A 20,660-nucleotide genomic window follows, 5' to 3' on the forward strand; every position below is an offset into this window, starting at 1 on the left:
CTGAACAGCAATTACAAGCCTTGATGAACAACACGAAGGACTAGTACACACTCCTCCCAGCAGACAGACACACAGGAAAAAAAGAGACGAAGAAAAAGGACCCTACGGGAAATAGAGGCAAAGCCAACCGCGAATAAGATGAAGACACGGTGGGAATCACAGGGAAGGCAGCGATCACATAAAGACAAGGCAAACGCGTTGTGAGGCAAGGTGAAGACACACAGCAGGGATCACACGCATGACAACGTGAGGACAGCAGAGCGCGCACGGTGAAGTGGGGCTGGGGTGCGGGATACAGTGAGGGACCGTGGGAGCACCCACATGCACACAGAGGAGAGGAGAGGATGATAGCCAGGAGAACATGGATGAGACAGGGAGGGCAGCAGGCAGCACACACGGCAAGGTGAGCACTCTCCAGGGAGCACATACACAACGACGAGATAGAACACGACCACAATCACATACGTGGTAAGAAGGGCAGTCCGGGGATCACATCTTTGACAAATGGGGTGGGTGACACTATGAGGACAAATCAGTATCTTCCCACACGTTACGAGCAGCTATAAAACATGGGGTGAGGTGACACCCCTGCTCCTCCACCAAGGTCACAGCACCTGGGCTGAGAGCCTGAGGAGAGACAGGGAGGTGGATGGTCCCTACTGAAAATGGCATCTGCAGATAAAACCGCTGTGGGCTTCCAGGGCAGAAAACACTTTTGTTAGCTGGAGGAGGCGGCTCTTTCTTGTTGAAATGCCTAGGAGACTAAGTAAGGGGGAGAGAACGCAGTCTCTCCCCTCAACAAAGAGCCACTGCAAAGGGCCAGTCAGCTCAGCCTCACAGGCAGGTGACTCTCAGCAACAGAGGGACCCACATTGTCCTGCAAGGGCACTGGAATAAACATCACCTAAGCTTTTCCCTTGCTGGCCAGACTGTTTCAGCCCATCATGCTTCCTGGGAGCTGGGGAGCTCAAGGACATCCGTGTGATCCAAACATCTAAATGAGGTATATCACAGGCTTCCTGAGTGCACAGGAAGGACTAACTAGAGCTACTCACCTAGCCAGGTCACACTTGCACTGGATGGGGCAGACATGGCCTCTGCCACCTTGTGCCAACTCCTGTTATGTCCAGGAGCCCAGAGGGCCACAAGGCAAAGGTAGTAGCCAGAGTTTTCTTTGCTAGCATCTCGCACCAGCAGATGGTAGGAACGGGTATCCACATGGCTGAGAGCAACGTGTGGTGAACTGTGTACCAGGGAGTCACGGTCCAGGCGAGCCAGCATGTGGGAGGCAAGCAAGGAGGCATCAGGTGTCTTTTTGAAGTACCATGTCACCTCGGGTCGAACATCATCCACACGGTCTGTTGTGATATTGCAAGAAAGGTCCAGGTCCTTTCCTTCAGTCACAGACACAGTCCTGGGCACAGCCAATTGCAGAGCTAGAAGAGGAAAAACAAGTCCGTCAAGTGATGAAGTGGTTTGCCCTTTCTAGACCCTCCCTTCTACTTACCACCCTCTGGATCAACTCCTTTTAAGCTGATTTATAGTGGTAAAATTAGAAGGCTTTGTGCAGTTAAAAGTACTTGAGGAATAGTTAATGAATAAATTCATGACACACACTAAATTGGTTTTGGAAAAAAGACGCAACGAACACCAGCAAACACTTTATCACTTTCATGTATTTACTGTACATTAATTCTGAAAATAATAATATAAGGTGGATACTATTATGGTCATTTTATTGATATGGAGGCTGAAACACAGTAGCTCCATGGTAGAACCCTCCTCTAGCATCACTGGCTCCAGCACCCTGAGGGTGGGGTGGAAAATCCTGCACAGATGAGCCAGGAAAGTGAAACCAGACAATTCTCGTGAGTCAGTCCTTCACAATGTGATATATGTAGACTATCGTTCCATCAGACATATCCAGCTGAAAGTCAAGCATGAGACATACTCCAAAGCCCAAACCCAATGAGTTTTGCATCCTCCATGTTACCATCCTCTCATGACTGTGGACAATTAAAAGTAAGCTATAATTAGGGGAAGCCTTGAAGTATTGGGTGTCACAGGAAGGTCTTACTCAGCATTCCACTGCCAAAGATTTTAAATGGAAATATTTTACTCTATTCAGGGTGTTTTTAAGATGTCAAACATCTGTAATCAGAGTGGAAAAATTCAAGTTACAATGATATTCTGGGAACCATCACTAAATGATAGACAGCCAATTTCTCCCAGTGGAGTCAAGTGAGACACAGTCCGCACCTTCTAGCAGAACCCATTCAGCACCCACTGCTGTTCCCAGGAAGCTCAGGGACAAAGGCTTGTGCCCAGTTCAGAAAACACCAAACCCAAAAGCCTATGCCCTCCAGCAGATACAGCTTCCACATGAATACTTCCAAATCTTGACAATGTTTCAAACAAGGATTTCAAGCCAAGTTCAACATCCATCCCAACACATGACAGAAAGTGAGGTAGAAAAGAGTTTGGAAGTCTGGTTTCTCCTTCTCTTTCTCCTCTTTATAGATCAAGAAATGCATTCCTTAGGGTCCAGAAATATTGGCAGAGATGTCTTTTCAGCTGTGTAATCTACTTAGCCATTTTTTTTTTTTCTTAGTAAAAGTGGCTAAGTATCTGTGTTATCAGTAACCATGAGCCCCAGTATTCCAGATTTAAGGGTTTGGCAATGGGAGATGAAACAGGGCTGGCTGGGGATGGGGGACAGGAAGGGGACGTGGGGGGATGGGGGTTCTAAGCATTCAGAATGCAAAAAGGAGATCTGGGAAAAGCCTGTGGCATTTGAGGTTTTTCTCTTGTAGAATATTGCTAAATCTTCAAGTTACAAACAAAGATTTATATCACCAGCCACTCTAACCATAGGGAGGACCTACCTACCACATGGGTGACATAGCTATCAAAGTGGCTCTGTGCCATTCACAATGCCACTGTGATCATAGAACATGAGCAGGTACCTGTGACTGGTGAACAGGTTGATAATAAGCAAAACACTGTCCCTCAGCTGGGTATGCAATCCCAGCACTTGGGAGGCAGACGCAGGCAGATCTCTGTAAGTTCAAGATAAGCCTGTAAGTTTCAGACCAGTAAGACCCAGTCTAAAAACATAAATAATTAGACAAAGAGGGCTGAGGATGGAGAGAGAGGAAGGAGGAGAGGGAAGGGGGGATCATATGCAAGCGAGCTCACAGGCCCCAAGCACAGGGATTCTTAACTTACAGTGCACAGAGAACTTAGGGAGTCTGTGCATGTGGATGGAAAATTCATCCCTATTTTTATTTTCATTAGCCTTCGCTGATATATTACAAACCTCCCTTTGTGAAAGTAAGCAACAAGGCTGTATAGTATGGCCTATATCTGGGGCTTGGCCCTCAACAGAAGCAACAGATCTTCATAGTCACTTTACAGGAGTTGTAGACATCTGAAACATCACTTACATTCACGGCTCCCTAGAAATTGTGATGGTTGTTAGGCCCGCCAATATAGCTTATTATTCACGTGTTAATAATGAAGTATATTTTAGTATAAAACAGATGTGTCTTAAAGATATTTTGATAACTACTCCAGTATAACTCCGTGCCACCTTATATATTATGTTTCATGAAGTAAGAGAGTTACAGGCTTCAAAAGACAAAGAAACCCATCACACATGAAAAGGTCACAAGGTCAAGTGTGCTGGTGCAAGCCCATGATCCTAGCTATTCTGAATGCTGAGGCTTGAAAAGCACACGTTCAGGGCCAGCTGGAGTCACTTAGCGAGATCCTATCCCAAAATAAAAAGGGCAACCAACATAGCTAAGCAATAGGTGCTTGCCTAGCAAGTGGGAGGCCCTGGGTTCAACACCAGAATGGATGGTGAAGCCTCAGCCTCAGGATGGAGCTGCTATGACCGAGTCTTGAATCCCAATCGTGTAACTAGATGCTATGGGTTTGTGGTATGTTTGAAACATGCCCCTTCTTTCTGATTGAAATTCCTCCATTAAACGGTGAATTTGCTGCCAAGCTAAACTCTTAGCCTGCCTGCCTGCCTCATTAAAGCAGTTGCTTTGTGCACACTGAGGTTTCCTACAGCAGATCCCAGACAATCACTTTGGCTACAGAAGATGAACTTAGTCCACCCAAGAAGTCATTTCTGCAGCCAAGGGAGCCTAGGCCCACAGTAATGATCATGCACCCACGTTCAGGTGCAGGAAATGCTGCCCAGAACCATGCAAGTTGCAAAAACAATCACTGGTTATAGCTTCCCACTTTCCTTCCCAGGGAACAGAACAAGCCATACACTCACATTCCTGAGCAGGGAATGAATCCAGCCAAGGTCTCCAAGGAGGCAGAAGAGACCGTTATCTGAAGATGTTAGGCTCCTAGACAACCAGGCATACCCAGCTATCCCTGGCAGTGACACTGACCTGCAATGGTTTCTTTGTACTCTGTCTTTACTGAGGCTTCAGGCTCCAGTAACCTGGGATTGAGAATGCAGTAGTTCTGAGCCTAGGGCCCAGAACAGTGTTGAAACCAGCAGGACCCCTACCATTGCTTGTCAAAGAGTAAGTCAATAATGGTTTTCTCTCATTTTTCTTCTGTTCTTGTAGACTTCTTAGTGTGCCCTTTCTATCTTGTTTCTGTAGCTGGGAATCCTAAAAGGGGGTATATTTGCAAATTATAGGACAAAGATTGATATGGACCATGCTGGGCTTTCTGGAGCATGTATGGCATATTAAGTAAGAAGAAGCCTGATCCATGGGGAGTGTGTCATCTGATGAGGGTGGAAGGCAGGTCCAGGAGTGCACATTAGCAAGAGGCTTGGAGTCAGCTGCACACACGCGCGTGTGTATACACACACACACACACACACACACACCCAAGGACTCAATAGTAAACAAGAAAGCTAAAGCAGCTGGTGTGAGGGAATCCAGTCACACCCCCAGGGAACATCAGGTGGGCCCTGACAGGACATCATTCTTAACCTATGAGTCAGACCTATACAAGATAAGCAACAGCAGACAGCAGAAAGGCAAAACTCTAGCACTATCACATAGCTCAAAGCAGAGGTGCCCTTCCCCAAGCTACCAACACCACTCTGCTCCCCATAAGCAACAAGAGGAAGCAGGTCAGTCTCTTTCTGGTCTAGTCCTATACATGGTCAGTGGTTCCAATCAGGGAGACACATTTTCAAAACCTCACCTGTCGGCTGGATCACCACGGTGGCCACTTCCACGGCCTTTTCTTGGATTTCTTGCCAGCTGCCTTGCTCTGTGATCCACTCGCTGACCACACACCTGTAGGAACCCTGGTCCGCAGAGAGTGCCCGGGCCACGGAGAGGCGGTAGGCATCGCTGCCCACGGTGTCCAGGCGTACATCCCCACTATGGTAGCGCTGCTCATAGCCAGGGCCTGGGTGAAACCTGCCCTCGTGGCTTAGGGCCAGGATGCTGCGGTGCACTGGACCACGGTGTAGTTCCCACCGAAGTGCCAGGTGAGTATGCAATGGTGACATGGTAGATGCAATACATCGCAGCTCAAAGGGCTCCCCCTCACGCAGGTTCAGGCCTGGAGGAGGCCGGGAGCTGGGGCCCACCACCAGGGCATCTGCCAGCACTGTGAAGGACAGAAGGAAGAGATCAGTCAGTGGTCACCATTGGCCCTACTCCGTAACTAAAGAATAGGCTACTTTCCATGACTCTGGCCTTAAGTCATGGCAGCTGGCTACCCAAGAAGGATTCCTCATTCCATTTCTGGTTCTACAGCCTAGATAGGCAAGTTGTCTATTCTGATCCACTCACGATCTCAACTGACTTTCTGACTTGAACAAACAAACAAAAAAAATGAGACAATAATAAAACTCCATCCAGCTAAAGGGTCCATGAGTGCGTCTGTCACCATGATGCAGGCTTACTTTGTTCTCTGTGCCTCAATTTCCTAGAAAAGAAGATGATGGCTGTACTCACTTCACAGAGCCAACAAGAACCCAATGAGTGCCAGGACAGGATGAAATAAGCTGGCCTGATGTCTAAGCAATCCTTGGTTAGGACATGGGTGGGGCTGGAGGAGGGAGCCTGTAATCTAGAGACAATGGAGCTGCCAAGACTCAAGATCTCCAGGGAGAGGTGATAGCAGGAGGTGCCTGTGGCTCACATCCTGGATAGGGTATATTCACAGGACAGGAAGGAGCCAAGAAACTCTGAAGGTTCTGCTGCTAATTCTTAGCACCAATGGGAAGAGGCCACTGATACAGTCTAGAAAAGAGGGTGGGTCTAGGGGACTTGATAGTGACAGATGCTGGTGATCTGGTATCTACCAAGGATTTGGAAAACCTTCGAAGCCCACCAGGAGCTACATATGTGGCTCTTCAAGCATCCCAATTACTCCAAATACCAGGAACATTACTCCTTTAGAAGAACACTTATCATAGGCCCACCTCTTCTATGAAGCTACTATAGTGGCCTTCCAGTCCACACAGCAATCTGTGAATGTGGCTGGTATGGCTTCATTCTCAAAGCCAGTTCCTCAGAGGCAGCTTCAAGACCCATGAAGCTGAAGGCCAGACAGATGCGGGACCACATCTAGCTCCTGCTAGAGACTTTACCTGGGCAGCCAGCCAGCCTCTCTCACACTATCCTTCTGCTCTCTTGAGCCAAGAAAAGCCTCCCTTTGCGTCTCTTGCCTTCACAGTGAAGAAACAGGCAGATACTAGGGAGGTATGAGGGCTCTGTCACCCTCCACTTCTCAAAACAAATCACAAGATGTATCTGACCTGAGGGAAGGTGATCTGTTGTACTACTTAACTCAGTGCAAATGTCTTTTGAGAAATCTTAAAAGGAAAAAAAAAAAAAATGTCAGAACCTTCCCTCCCCTCCCCCCCACACCATTCTAGAAGCCAGATCTAGGGCCTTGCAGATCTAGGCAATTACTCTACCACCGAACTTCCAAGTTTCCTATGCCCCAACCCCTAACCCCCAGATGAAGTCTTACTACATAGCTCAAGCTGTCTTTGAGCTCACTATATAGTTTGCCCAGACTAGCCTCAAACTTCCAATCCTCCTGCCTCAGCTTCCCAAGTGCTAGGTTTCAGGTGTGTGCCACCATAGCCATAAAAAGGTATGTACACACCATTAAAAAGGTGTGTACCTTTTATGGGAAGATGGAAGAGGTAAATTTGATGGCTTATTGCTTTTGTTCCTACTTGACAGGCATGGCTGACATTTCATCCCCTCGTGATTTGGTAAAGGAGCAGCAACAGCTGAGCAATATCGGTATCCACGACAAAGGGTGGACACCTGGATTAGCCTACTCCTTTTCTATCATCATTTCCTACTTTCCAGGTAATTCTATACACTCCTGCCTGGATACAAATATTTTCAGAAACAAGGCAGGGCACAAATAAATGTACAATTAATAACAATAATAATGTTTCTGTTTTGTTAGCCTCAAATTAAAATAGCTTCTTCTTGCTCATTCACTAATGAGCTATGTCATTTTAAGCAAGTAATTAACCTACGCACTTCCATCTCATGCGTAAATTAGGGAAATAGCCTGTCCTATCTTCTTCATTGGATTCAGATAATTGAACGTGTGAGCAAACCCAACAGCATTTAGAAGGCAAGGAAATCCCAAACTCAAGATATTCCAGATGACAATGGTGTCAACTTTGCACAGCTAGGTTCATGAAATAGCGGTAACTGTGTGGTTTTCTCATCTGTAAACAGCAAGTACAACTTCTGACACAAACAGGTATTAGCTCACAAATGCCCCAGAGAAAATGACATGAACTATGAAGTACCTATTTCTCCCATAAAGCCGAACCTCATAGTCATGCCTTGCAGCTTGCCTTTAAGCTGAATACTTGCTATGACACAGTTGGAGAGGCCTGGCATGGGTTAGCTCTCCTGTCCCCACGCCTTTTAAGGCAGGCTCTGTTGGACAGAGGGAGCTGAGGATGGGCTGAGCCAGGCACCCTTTAGCAGACAAATAGCAGAGCCAGGAGCTGACTGCAAAGCAAGCTGGTCCCAGAGTGGGACTCTCACAGGTGACTACACCATGGTACCTACAATTCACTGGCCATCTGATACAGCAGAATTACACTGGGAAAAGGATGCGGGAGCCCCAGGGGTCACCTGGTCCACCCTCTGCCTGTCATCGGGTAAGACAGCGTCACTGTGACGGACAGGGGCACTGAGTCTCTTTGTAACAGCAGAATGACAGAGGAAGGTGTGGCCCCATATAAGAGCTGTACCTTTAACCTGCACTGTATCCTCATAGTTGCCCTGGACAGTGGCATCTGTGCTCGGCGTTGAGCACTTGTAGTGGCCTTGGTCTGAGGGCTGGACATTCTTTATGTGTAGCTCCACAGCATCATTGGCGGTTCTCCTCAACAGGATGTCGCCCCGCTGCAACCGCTCCCGGTACAGCTGTGCTGGGAAGCCCACTTCCCAGGTGCTGGCGAGCTCCACAAAGCTGCTCCCCGAAGATGAGAAGCTCCAGTCAAAGTTCTGCTCGATGGGGCCATCATAGTCGCTGACATTGCAGGGGATCACCAGCTCGGTGCCCACCACCCGGACCAGGCTGCCTGCAGGGACTCTCACCACACGCCCGCGACAGACAGCTGTAACGACAGGAAATGAAAGGTGGACCTTTAACCAGGGAAGGCTTTCTTGATATGACAGTGACATCTAAAGGATGCTTCGGCTCAGGGGCCCAAGGGCAGATTGTAGGGCAGATCTCTAAGAAAATGGACCTCCCTCCCCCCATAGAAGAGGATTAAGCCATTCCTGAAATTATGGGTTGGAAGTAGCACTTTGAAATGAGTGCCTTCCACACAACCAGTTTCCCAGGGCTGACAGGCAGACTAAATATGAAAAGTGGGCTAACCATGGCCTCAAATAAGCTTTATCTCTTCCGTTATCATTTAACATACCATTATCATGCAGTGAGATATGGAAAGGTCCTATGATCAGTACATATTTACATTCCTGCCTATCCCACTTCAACCAACATCCCTAGAGATCATGCCCAAGACCTAATCTATAATGATGGATGCCAATTCTCAAATCCTCGAGCAGCCTGCTGATAAAATGATTTAACTCCTGTTATCTGACATTGGTTATAAATTATTTTTAAAATATGACAATTCCACCAAGTATTAATTTTCTATTTTCTGGCTCATTTCCTTCCCTCTACTCTTCAGTAGGCTGATGAAGAAACTCAGAGGGAGGGAGGCTGCCTGGTGTTGTCAGGAATGTGGCAGCTTATGGTGAGAAAGCAACACAGTGGACAGAGCCAACAGTTGGCTGGCATTACCTGCCAGGAGAGCCTGTGGCGCACAGACCTCTGGGGCAGGGCCCTCAGCAACAGGCACCCTCCTATTCCTTCAGAAGTTCTCACTACAATGAACTTCATTTTAGCACAATTCTATTGTGTTTACGACCTGGATTTTGCATTTCCATTTAGTCCAAATGACTAACTGTACCTCTCTTGATATTCAGCAAACAGGTACAGCAATGAGTCAGGAGATACCATGAGCTCTGAATCACAGGCATCAGAATTAAATCTCTCTTAGCTTGGTATCCTTGATTATAAAATAAGATGGTATCAATGAGTTAATAAAACAAAATGTTCAGCTGAAGAGTGAGTCTTCTATGTACTATGGGTTCAATATGATGGGACTTTCTATTGTCACTATTGTATTTCTATCATCTGTTATGAGTTGATCTGTGTGCCTCACACAAAATTCATACGCTGAATTCTGGAATCAAATATGTCAGAACACAGCCTTAATTGGCAATAGGGTCACAGAAGATGTCATCAGGCAAGCTGTGATGCAGTCACAGGGCACAGGGTAGGCCTCTGAGCCAATAAGACTGGCGTCCTTAAAAGGGAGCTAATTTGGACATACAGGGAGAACACTGCACTGCGATGAAGGGAGGAGAGATCAAGGTGATGCATCCAAGAACTAAGAACAGCAGGCTGGCAGCCAGCCAGCACAGGCTCAGGAAACACAAGCCCAGTCCTTCCTCTCAGCCCTCAGAGGGCACAGACTCTGGCCACGCTGCTTTGACCTCTAGCTTGTAGGGAAAAGGGTCTGTAGTTTAAGTACCTGGTCTGCGGCATCATTCCCAGGAACCCAGCATACCACGGCTGCTTGTTTATTGCTGGCGTAATTCATGTTTTTCAAACTCTGTGGCCGCCTATTAGTGGATTCCAAAATGAATTTATAGTGGTTATGTGTGCTTTTAAAAATGGAATTTTAAATGAACAGAAGCGATTAGAGTGCAATGCACTTGGTAAGGGATAAATATTGCTACATACAGCACTTTGTTAGGTAAACGAAGGCATGCACAAATCAGACTATGATGAAAACGTAACATAAATTTGGGTTAGGGTTGGAAAAAAAGTTGAGGGCCAGTTTTTAAAACCTCTTGTTTTCTCTAACATCATTTCCTTTGGGAAAGGAAAAAGGCAAGTGTGTAAGAGACATATTGACAGAGACAGTGTGAGACACTGTTCAAGTAAGGGACCTTGGTAGTTTGAATGTAATTAGCTTCCATAATCTCAGAGAAAATGGCAATATTAGGAGGTGTGGCTTTGTTGGAGGGATATGGCCTTGTTGAAGGGGCGGGCTTTGAGGTTTCCTATGCTCACGATACCACCAAGTGTCTCAGTCGACTTCCTGTTGCCTGCAAGACGTAGCTCTCTCAGCTCTAGCACCACGTTTGCCTGCTTGCCACCATGCTCCCATTATGATGATAAGGGACTGAACCTCTGAACTGCAAGTGAGCCACCCCAATTAGATGTTTTCTTTATAAGAGTTACCATGGTCATATGTCTCTTCACAGCCATGAAAACCCTAGCTAAGACAGGGACCAATGGTCTTCCTGTCATAGCTGGGCTAGGGGCAGGCCCAAAACAACTTCCCAACCTAAGAAAGGCTGCTGAACCCCAAATCACATCACTGTCATTAAAATCCAAAAAGTAGGGCTTGGGGTGGCATCAGCTGAGCACTAGAGTACCGGCCTTGCATGTATGAGGGCCAGGGCCCCACTCTTAGCATTGAAAAGAAAGTCAAATAAATAAGTAAAATTAAATAAAGCTATTTTATGCCTATAATACCAGCTACTCAAGAAGTTAAGAATCACTTAGGTCTGGGAGTTGGCAGCTCATTGATATTGCAAGACCCCGGCTCAAAAACAGAACCTGAAAGCTATGGTTGTATTCCCAAAGGTAGTTTGGTTTTGTTGAAGTATAAGCATTAGGGAGAAGGATGTTAGGAGATGAAGCTGGAGTGGTAGGCTCAGGCCAGGCCATGAAGAATCCTGTGTGTCTTCCATTCAACACATACTTATCAGATAGCTTGTGCACCTTTCTGGAAATGCCACCATGCCCTGTGGTACCCAGGGTCTTCATTGCCTCCTCCAGCCGGCATGCCTTCCCAGAACTCCTCTTGCCATGAGGAGGCTTCGATCTCGCCATCTCCTCAGTGGGGCATCCCCCTTCCCCAGAATCACTCTCACATTCCTTCCTCAATCTGGACTATAAAACACAATCTGCACAAGTCCCTGGATGGAAGCTATGTCACGGTGCCCCTGGGAAAGGAAACAGTCGAAGCAGACACCCTGATAGAGCACATTTTAATCTGAAAACCTATAAACCTGAGCAATGTCATGCATGCAAGAACCAGGGTGTCCTCTCCTCCAAGCATACGGAGACACACGATTTTGGTAGCAGAATTTCAACTTGCCAGCAACAATCTGGTATTTAGTACAGATTTCCCTTAATATTGTTAAATAGCGACAAATGATACTTAAAAATAAATATAACTTGTAAAAGAGAAAGCATATGGCTTTTCTCAAATCAGGAAGACTATCTACAGAGCCACACTTGCCAATTTTTGTCACAACCTTTGGTAACAGCTGATAACTCAGGGAAAGAGGGAAAGACAAGTTTCTTCTGAGTTTCCAAGTGTTTCAAATTAAGAGTCCTAAACATGTCTGATCCTAAACATGTCTGATCCTAAACTATGTTGCCAGGCAGTGGCAGCACACTCTTTTAATCCCAGCACTCAGAAAGCAGAGGCTGGTGATCTCTGAGGCTGAGGCCAACCTGGCCACCTAGCTCCATCTCCAGAAGGCATGTAAAGGTGGGAGGAGAAATCACTGTACAAGTGATTCCTCTGACCTCTATCTGCACGCTGAGGCGCATGTGCCCCCACACAGGAGTAATCAATAAGATGTTTTAAAAATATGTTTCCCCGGGGTCAGTAAAAGGGACCTTTGTATGAAAGGCGTTTTAAGTTTTGTTTGGTTTGTTTTATAGTCCAGGCTGGCCTCCCCCTCAATGTCCTCAGTCTCTTGAATTCTGGAAGTAAGCACTTGTGTTACCAAGCCTACTGGAAACCGTTTCTTTATTAACTTTAAAAATGCTACAGGGAATTGATGAGTTGATAGAGTGCTTATTTAACAGGCTCGAAGTTCTGGATTCAATTCCCAGCACTGAACAAACTGAGCCTCGAGGCAGAGGATCAGAAGTTCAAGGCCATTCTCAGCTACATAGCCAAGTTAGCTAGCCTAGACTAGAGAAGAAAGTCTAGACTACAGAACATAGCCTAGACTACAGAAGAGCTTGTCTCAAAGAAAGAACTATCCAGAATATTGTCATATTGCATTACAAAAATCCACCTGATAAAAACCCATTAAAATTTCAGTTAAAAAATAACACCCAAACAGAATGACAATAAAACAAACAAAAAAAATTGTAGTATCATATTCCAGAAATCTCCAAGTACATAGATGCCTTTGGCCTTTTGGGCCACTTATAATAGTTTCAGCCCATTTTAAATCCTCCAGAAATAAGGGCACTTTATTGGAGGGTGTAAAGAAGGCTCCTACACTAAATGAGTTTCAATTCCCATGGCTAAGAGCCCTTGCAGTTGCTGTGACAATCTGCTCAGCTTAGACACCCAAGGTAAGCCACACAACTCTCAGCCTCTGCACCCATTGCCACTGGAGTCTTGTGGACCAGGGTCCAAGAAAGGAATTCTGGGTGCTTGTGAGAAAACTCCAAGAAAACAAGGCAAGAGTCTTGTGATCTCAGTTTCTTCATAACATGGAATTGTTCTTGGAATGTGTTTTCATGCTCAATCATGGCAGCCAGGGGTGAGTTTACCTCAGATTACTCATTATTGCTTGCTATTAATTTTATGTCTCTATGAAAAAGCATGTTTGTCACGTGTGGCCTATCCTTGTGATTGTACACTTCATTCATGTGACCCTTGGTTTGTTTGGTTTTTTGGGGTTTTGTTTGTTTGGTTGGTTGGTTGGCTTTGGAGGCTGTCCTGGAACTAGCTCCTGTAGACCAGATTGGTTTTAACACAGAGATCCGCCTGCCTCTGCCTCCGGAGGGCTGGGATTAAAGGCGTGCGCCGCCGCCGCCACCAGAGGCGTGCGCCGCCGCCACCAGAGGCGTGCGCCGCCGCCACCAGGCATTCATGTGATTCTTACCCCTCAGAACATAAATTGTCTAATGCTCTGAAAAAAGTTAGCTACTGTATGAGCTGTAAGTCTGCCTTATTTTTAGGCTCCTTTCTCCCAGGTCCCACTGCCAATTAGAGCAGTGAACAGTCTCATCTAAAATTTTTCTTAAATCTACAGGAAAAAAATCATTTAATGCAAACCACTGCTAACTTCTCCTGTCATTATTTCAACTAGTAAGTCCTCCCCACCTCAAAAAAAAAAAAAAAAAATCATGTTTCTTTTTGTATCCTGCCTTCAAGGAACATCAGTATTAAATACGACATTCAACTATGAAAATCACTTAGCTTAAATTTCAAATAATCATTTCCTTTTTACTTCCCATGCTGTCTTGTAAGCTTAGCTTTTTATCTCATTTCAAAGTTCTCTTTGCACTTGTATGTGTATCTCATTGTAAGTTGCCTCTGACAATTGGGGGAGGGGTAAGTAGGAATAAATCTAAAGCGTAGGTAACTCAGACTTGCCCTTGTAGGGTACTGTTTCTGGTATAATAAAGTAGTGTGGATCAGACAGCTGTCTTTGAGAAGCAGCAACAGTCGTCAGGTTAAAACTGGAATAGCCTAGATCAATGTCTTCAGGAGGTATGAATCACAGCCACCGAATACAATGATGCCCAATGCTTCTGCTCTTTAGAAATATGCCAATCCTCAATAGTTTAACACAGAGCTTCGAACACCTCATAAGGTTGAGAAATAACTCCAAAATTTAGGAACACACAGAGAGCTAATCTAAAGAGTGAAGATTCTACTTAGGGTTTGAGAGGGGTGGGGCATCATACAGGGCTTTTTTTTCTCCTCTTACACAATGCATATCTCAAAGGACAGATCATACATATGGAGGGTAAGGTAAGTGGCTAGGAGGCTAAGCACAAAAGAAAACCAACAGGTTAAACCACATGTGTGATCCCAGCACTTAGGCTGAAGTAGGAGAGGATGATGCCAAGCAGAGTGAATCCCAGATTAGCCCTGGCAATAGAGGAAGACATGCTTCATGCAACAAGTTGCTTACCAAGCACGTTAGCAGTGTTTTCTAAAATCAACTAGCAGGATGCAGACATCAAAACTGCACTTCTGAATCCACAGAGGAAGGGAGGTAAATCTGTTGACTTTTAGCTATAAGCCTGAAAGGGCCATGCTCTTAGATCAAAAGCAAAGCTGAAAATGGAACTGGAGCCAATGAGGCTGAGATCCAGGGCAACAGCATCACTCACTGGGGAACGGGAAGCTGCTTGCTGTACTGGCGCTCCAGGGCAAAAGGGCATATTCATGGGCAGAAGATGAGATCATCCAGGAACCGAATGGCTTCTCCATGTTCACCTGCTACTTATGGGACAGTCACAGCACTAGAGCCAAGGCTGGTGACAGGACTCCACCGGAACTCACTTGCCTGGTAAGTGAAAGGCCCCTGGGATCAATCGTCACTACCACAGGGATTAAATTACAATAATGAGCTGGAGAGATGGCTGATACTGTAGAGGAGCAGAGGTCAGTTCCCAGCATCCACTTTGGGAAGCTCACAATCACCTGCAACTCCAGCTCTGGGAGATCTGACACCTTCTTCTGGCCTCTGAGGGTGCTTGCACATACAAGTGTATGCACATGTATATGCACAAGTGGATAATAATAAACAGAAAGTTTTTTAAAAATGAGATGACAGAACCAAATAGCTAAAAATAAAAGGGAAAAAACAAACACTGGACTCAGAGCAGAAGGGATGGAGATATTGATGCAGATGTGGATATTAAAATAACCATGACTTATTAACAGAAGTAGCAAACAGGATTACCTACTAAAATTAGGACCCATTAAAGTGGAAATTTAAATTATAGAAATAAAAAATATAGTAACTAATTAAAGAGTTCACTAAGTGGTACTGACAGCAGTTTAGAAGTATCATAAAAGCAGTCAGTATAAGTAACCCACCTGAACTCCATTATGTAAAAACCATAAAAAACAAAAGGACAGATGGGCCAGGCAGTGGTGGTGCACGCCTTTAATCCCAGCACTCGGGAGAGGCAGGCAGATCTCTGTGAGTTTGAGGCCAGCCTGGTCTACAGAGTGAGTTCCAGGACAGGCTCCAAAGCAATACAGAGAAACCCTGTCTCAGAAAAAAAAGCAAAAAAAAAAAAAAAAATCAAAGGACAGATGGTGGTGGTGCACACCCTTAATCCCAGCACTCTTAAGGCAGACAACGTGGATCTCTGTGAGTTCAAGTCTAGCCTGATCCACAAAGCAAATTCCAGGACAGTCAGAGCTAGACAGAGAAACTGTCTCAAACAATACAAAACAAAATAAAACTCAAAACAAAACAAACAAAAAAATGTTTAAAAAGCAGGACGTGAAATACATGGGACATAGTAGTAAAAAGGTTACAAATACGTGTAACAGAGTCCCAGAAGGTGTGATATCTTTAAGAGATAATGGCTAAGATTTTTCTTAAACTAAACCACACTCTACTGCAGAAACAAGCTACATTATTTATCACAAGCAGGATAAATTCTGAGTGCAGCCCAGTAAGAGTGCTGAGAGGCAGAGAAGGGAGCCATAGCACAACTGATAACTGACATTCAATGGAAACGATGCTAGGAAAACCATGGGATGGCAGCCTTAAAGTGATTTTTCTAAAAGTAACTGCCAACCTAGACCCCCCCCCCAATGAAGTAAAAGGGTGTATGGGATGGGGGATGGGGATGGAGGGGTGGGGTGAGGTGGGGGTGGCAGTGGAGGGGTGGGGAGCACTTTTGAGTGAAAAGCAAATAAGTATGTTTTCAACCAATTCACAACAAGGAAAAAGGTAATTAGCATCCAAACGAAACCCTAAATGGAGTTCTTCAGACAGAAATAACTGGTTCATCTTGAAACCATAAAAACAAGGAGGCAAAAGGAGAGACAAAGACTTCAGGTAGCACTACAGAATCTGACCAAATAATATCAGTGACATCTTTTGGATTTCAGTCTACATACTTAATAAAAATATATGAGATCCACAGCATACAAAGTAGTAAGAGGGGGTGGAGTGAACTGGAGCTTACACTCCAAAAACCTGTCCTTACCCTGGAATTGATAAAGCATTCCGTGGTAGGACCTGTGTAACACCTGTGTAACACCAATCCTGATGAGCTGAGTTAGATCTGGGAAACTGGCCTCTGTAAGTTGTCTCTGACCTTGTGGACTCACACAAAAATACACCGCACATAATAAGTGAAAACGTAATACTTTTGTAAAGCTCACTAACGGAGAAGTCAACAATGGACAGAGTTTTGTTGTTTTTAGCAATTTTAATTAAACAAAGGGCACATTTAATTAAACATTTCATAAATATTCAAGCAGAATTAAAAAAAAAAAAAACTAGCCAATTTCAACTTCCCTGCATTAATTCAGCCAAAGGTAGCTGCAAAGATAAAAGGCTGAGCCGCGGTACATCTGAAATCACAGCACTTGTGAAAACAGAAAGATTAGACGCCAACCTGGGCTACATGAGATTCTATCTCAGACAACAACCAGAAAAATGGGGGTGGGGAGGATAACAAATTGGAAAAGGGATAGAAAAATATCCAAACTTCCACCTAATGTCACTGGGGCATCACTCAGGTATTTACTTGTAATTTATTGTCTGATTTATCAAGAACACACTGTGTGTCTCTGATATGCCAAGCTCTGAGCTGGGCATTGTTCAGAAAACTTCCAATTCAACAAACACTCCAGGAGGTAGGTATTTCCAGCCTGTGGCAGACTAGAAATTAGGTGACTGGAGGGACACCAGGAAGCTTATGAGGGACAGAGCCCCAACCCAGGAGCTTTGAGGAGCTATCATGCAACCACAAGCTGGGCTGGTTCTGCCCCTGGTGGTTCTGTGTGCTCTGAGGGAAGGAGCTTAACAGCTAGACATTCCTTCTGAAACTTTTCCTATTCCCCAATGGCAATATGAAGCAGGTAAGCAACAAAGCAACAGGAGACAAGGAGAGTAAATTTCTAATAAGTAAATAGGTGAGAAATGCAAAAAGAATCTTGTCAAAATAATTCCAGGGGGTTGGTAAGACAGCTCATTGGTTCCCAGTCCCCACTGTGGGTGGCTCACAAGTCTGTAACTCCAAGGTATCTGACTCCCTCTTCTGGACTCCAGGACACTCACACAAGCATGTGCACACACATACACATCAAGAAAAAAATGAAAAATAATTTTAAGTTTCTTGACTTTTTTCCCCACTTTCAGTTTTGGTAAGTAATGCCAACTCTAACACACACACACACACACACACACACACACACACACACACACACACACGTGTCACGCGCGCACACACACACACACACACACACGTGTGTGTGTGTGTGTGTGTGTGTGTGTGTGTATGTGTGTGTGCGCGTGGGCGCGCGAGCGAAAGGTAATACCAGCTGTTATCTCAAGTCCTCTCGGAAGGGTGCCTGGAAGCCCAAGGCTCTGACATTTCAGCAGCAGACAGCTAACAATGGAGAGCTGACTTTCCAGATTACCATTTCCCTCCCTTTTGAATACTCAAGAAAGTAATTAGATGCCTTCAGGTTTGCTGTATCTGGAATAGCTGAGGAGAGACAGGAAATGCCAGGCAAGGCTTATGCTTTCAAGGTAAACAACGACACATGCGCACACGTGCAGCAGTAAGTCCCATCGGCAAGGGCTGGAATCGTTAAGAGAGATGAGACGATAAAGACCAAGCTTTATTTATTGATCGCTTCCTACCTCCCCCTGATAGCCACGGGAAATAATTTTATTTCTTGGGTTATCATCAACATTATTCTAAATCAAGACCTGCAGAGTGTGGCCTAGTTACAAAGCATTCTTGCAATCTGTTCCTATTATTGCTCACATTTTTATCATCTGGTTTTCAGTTGGAGCCATTTGTAAGATATGTATCGGCTGCTACGATGACAGTGTACAGGCAAAGCTGAGCCCTGACATGGGGACGGAGCTCATGGTGTCAAAGGCACTGAAACTGCTCTTCCCCAGCCGCCCTTGCAGGAGACCAGGTGCCCACAGAGTCCTACAGGGATGTCCCAGTCCTTGTGTGAACTAGACAGGAGCACACACAGAAGCAAACTTACAAACCATATCGTGAATGCATCTGCCGGAGTTCCTGCCTCAACAAATGAAATCCTTTGTCTGCCTCTGAGAGACCTGGCATCGAGGAAACATGCCAATGTTCATCGAGACCGTCCCTAAGTGATGGGAATGCTGCAATGTACACATTAAACAAGTTACAGCCAGCAGAGAATGTGAAATAAAGTCACACATGGCCAGTACTTCAAAAATGCCATCCCAAAGCAAATATGGCTCTACTAGAATGGGCCTTTTAAAAACAGAAAGTCCGGCTAAGACCTCACTGTTGTGGTTTGAACACGCAATGTCTCCTCTGTGCTCATGTGTGTGAACACAACAGTGGCTTTCAAAAGGCTGTGGAAGTACAGTCTGGCTCTCCACCTTGTGTGCTCTTTACCTCTTGCCCCACAGAGAAGCGACATGGTGAAGAGTGCCAGATGAGTGCTCTTGCCACAGGGCCACCTGCCACCCGCCATCATGGACCCTCCTCTCTTCAAATGGTTTCTTGTTGGTATTTGGTCACAACAACAAGAAAATGATCAAAAGTACTCACTAAGGAACACCAGACAGACACAAATTATTAATTCAATAAATAACTACAGTGCAAGCAACCCCTGTGCTAGACCGAGGGATGCTTGGAGTCCTGAGGGGTATGCAGTATAATAAAGAGAAGTGCTAACAAGTGCTGTGGGGCTCAACAAAACAAAACAAAATCGAGAGCATTCCCATCCACAAGGTTTGATGAAGGGGGCTTTAGGCGGGGTCATTATTCCCACTGAACCCTTGAGACCTGGCAGGGTGAATGGGGAGGCTGAACAGGCACATGCTTATAGCCAGTAAAAAACCATTTTCCAAAGGAAAACACTAGAAAACCAGTGAGGTTCAGACAGGTTGAAATGTCCACTAGGTACCTGGAAGGGGGAGGGGGTTTACTAACAGGCTACAAGGATGAAGACAAGTGGTCCAGAGAGTGAAACCTTGTTCTCTCAACATTTGCATGGTAGTTCCCAGGTCCTAAGTTCTCTGTTGTCATTTATACCCAGAAATCTCTTAGCCTTCAGACTACATTCCTTGGGTCACAAGAGGAAAAGGAAGTAGCTGTCAGGAGACTTCTGTAAACACCTGAACTAAAACTAATGGGTTCTTTACAATCAATGCTTCCTCTGCCTGGGTAACCATTACCTTCTGCATCACAGACAACAATGATAAGGAAGGCTGTCAAAGATGGAGGGCCACCACAGCCGAGGAAGCAGCTCTCAGGCCCTATCTCAGAGACTGGAACAATAGCTAACTGAACACAACCTGACAGTGCTTCCAATTATGGGGACTTGGAGAGACTGTGGCAGGCTGAAGACATATGAATCTTTAATGCTACATTAAGAAACTGTGGGGCTTAGACTGTGTCAACTTGGCTAAGCCCAAACTACATTTTCCAGAATCCTCTTCTCTTTGTAACTCCAGGTTAGAGTTGGACAAGACAGAGCTTCACGTGAGATCTGGGCTGTAGGGGGAAAGCTGCAGGTCTTCTGCTCTGGTGGTCTTGAGCTGCAGGCAGGGGAGACAGAGCAGAACCCCTAACCGCCTCCCCAGCCACAGGCAGGGAGACGATTACAAGTACGTCTGAGCTCAGCCTGTCTTGATCCTTCTCTTCTGCTTCTTCCCAGATGTTGCTCTTATGGACCCCAAGGCTCCTGGGTACTTGGATGCAAGCTCAGAAGTAAGCAGTGAGGTAGAGACTTTCAGGTCCCCACATCAGTTCCTCAGGAGACACCATACTACTTGGTCCCAGATTCCTCCATAGTCCTCAACTTGCCCACCCACCCAAGCACAGGAGGGCCAATTGATGACTGGTTCCTGGCCTTCCAACTCCTCTTTCAGACTCCCTTAGCTGTATGAACTATAGCTTCTATTCCATAATATTCATAGTGGTTCCACTTCCCTGCTGGAACTTAACCAAGTGTTGAGTAGACATCTGTACCCTTAAAGACTCAGAACCAACCAGAACAACCTGATAGAGCCCGGCTCCCTACAGTTTGTAAACTGCTCACATGATTA

The 20,660-nt window shown here is 45.5% G+C and overlaps 1 protein-coding gene across 2 annotated transcripts in view; it reads right to left on the reverse strand.

Annotated features, from left to right (window-relative positions):
- Positions 1-20,660, reverse strand: part of Ptgfrn (prostaglandin F2 receptor inhibitor) — a 66,484-nt gene that overhangs the window by 30,553 nt on the left and 15,271 nt on the right. For both annotated transcript variants that reach the window (XM_051199275.1, XM_051199276.1), the window contains exons 2-4: positions 8,240-8,608; positions 5,191-5,604; positions 1,056-1,436 (exon numbers count right to left, since the gene is read on the reverse strand). In XM_051199275.1, coding sequence (XP_051055232.1) covers positions 1,056-1,436; positions 5,191-5,604; positions 8,240-8,608 — 1,164 coding nt within the window. The remainder of the gene's footprint in view (positions 1-1,055; positions 1,437-5,190; positions 5,605-8,239; positions 8,609-20,660) is intronic.

This window comes from Phodopus roborovskii, unplaced genomic scaffold, assembly GCF_943737965.1.
Source record: "Phodopus roborovskii unplaced genomic scaffold, PHOROB, whole genome shotgun sequence".
Lineage (NCBI taxonomy): Eukaryota > Metazoa > Chordata > Mammalia > Rodentia > Cricetidae > Phodopus > Phodopus roborovskii.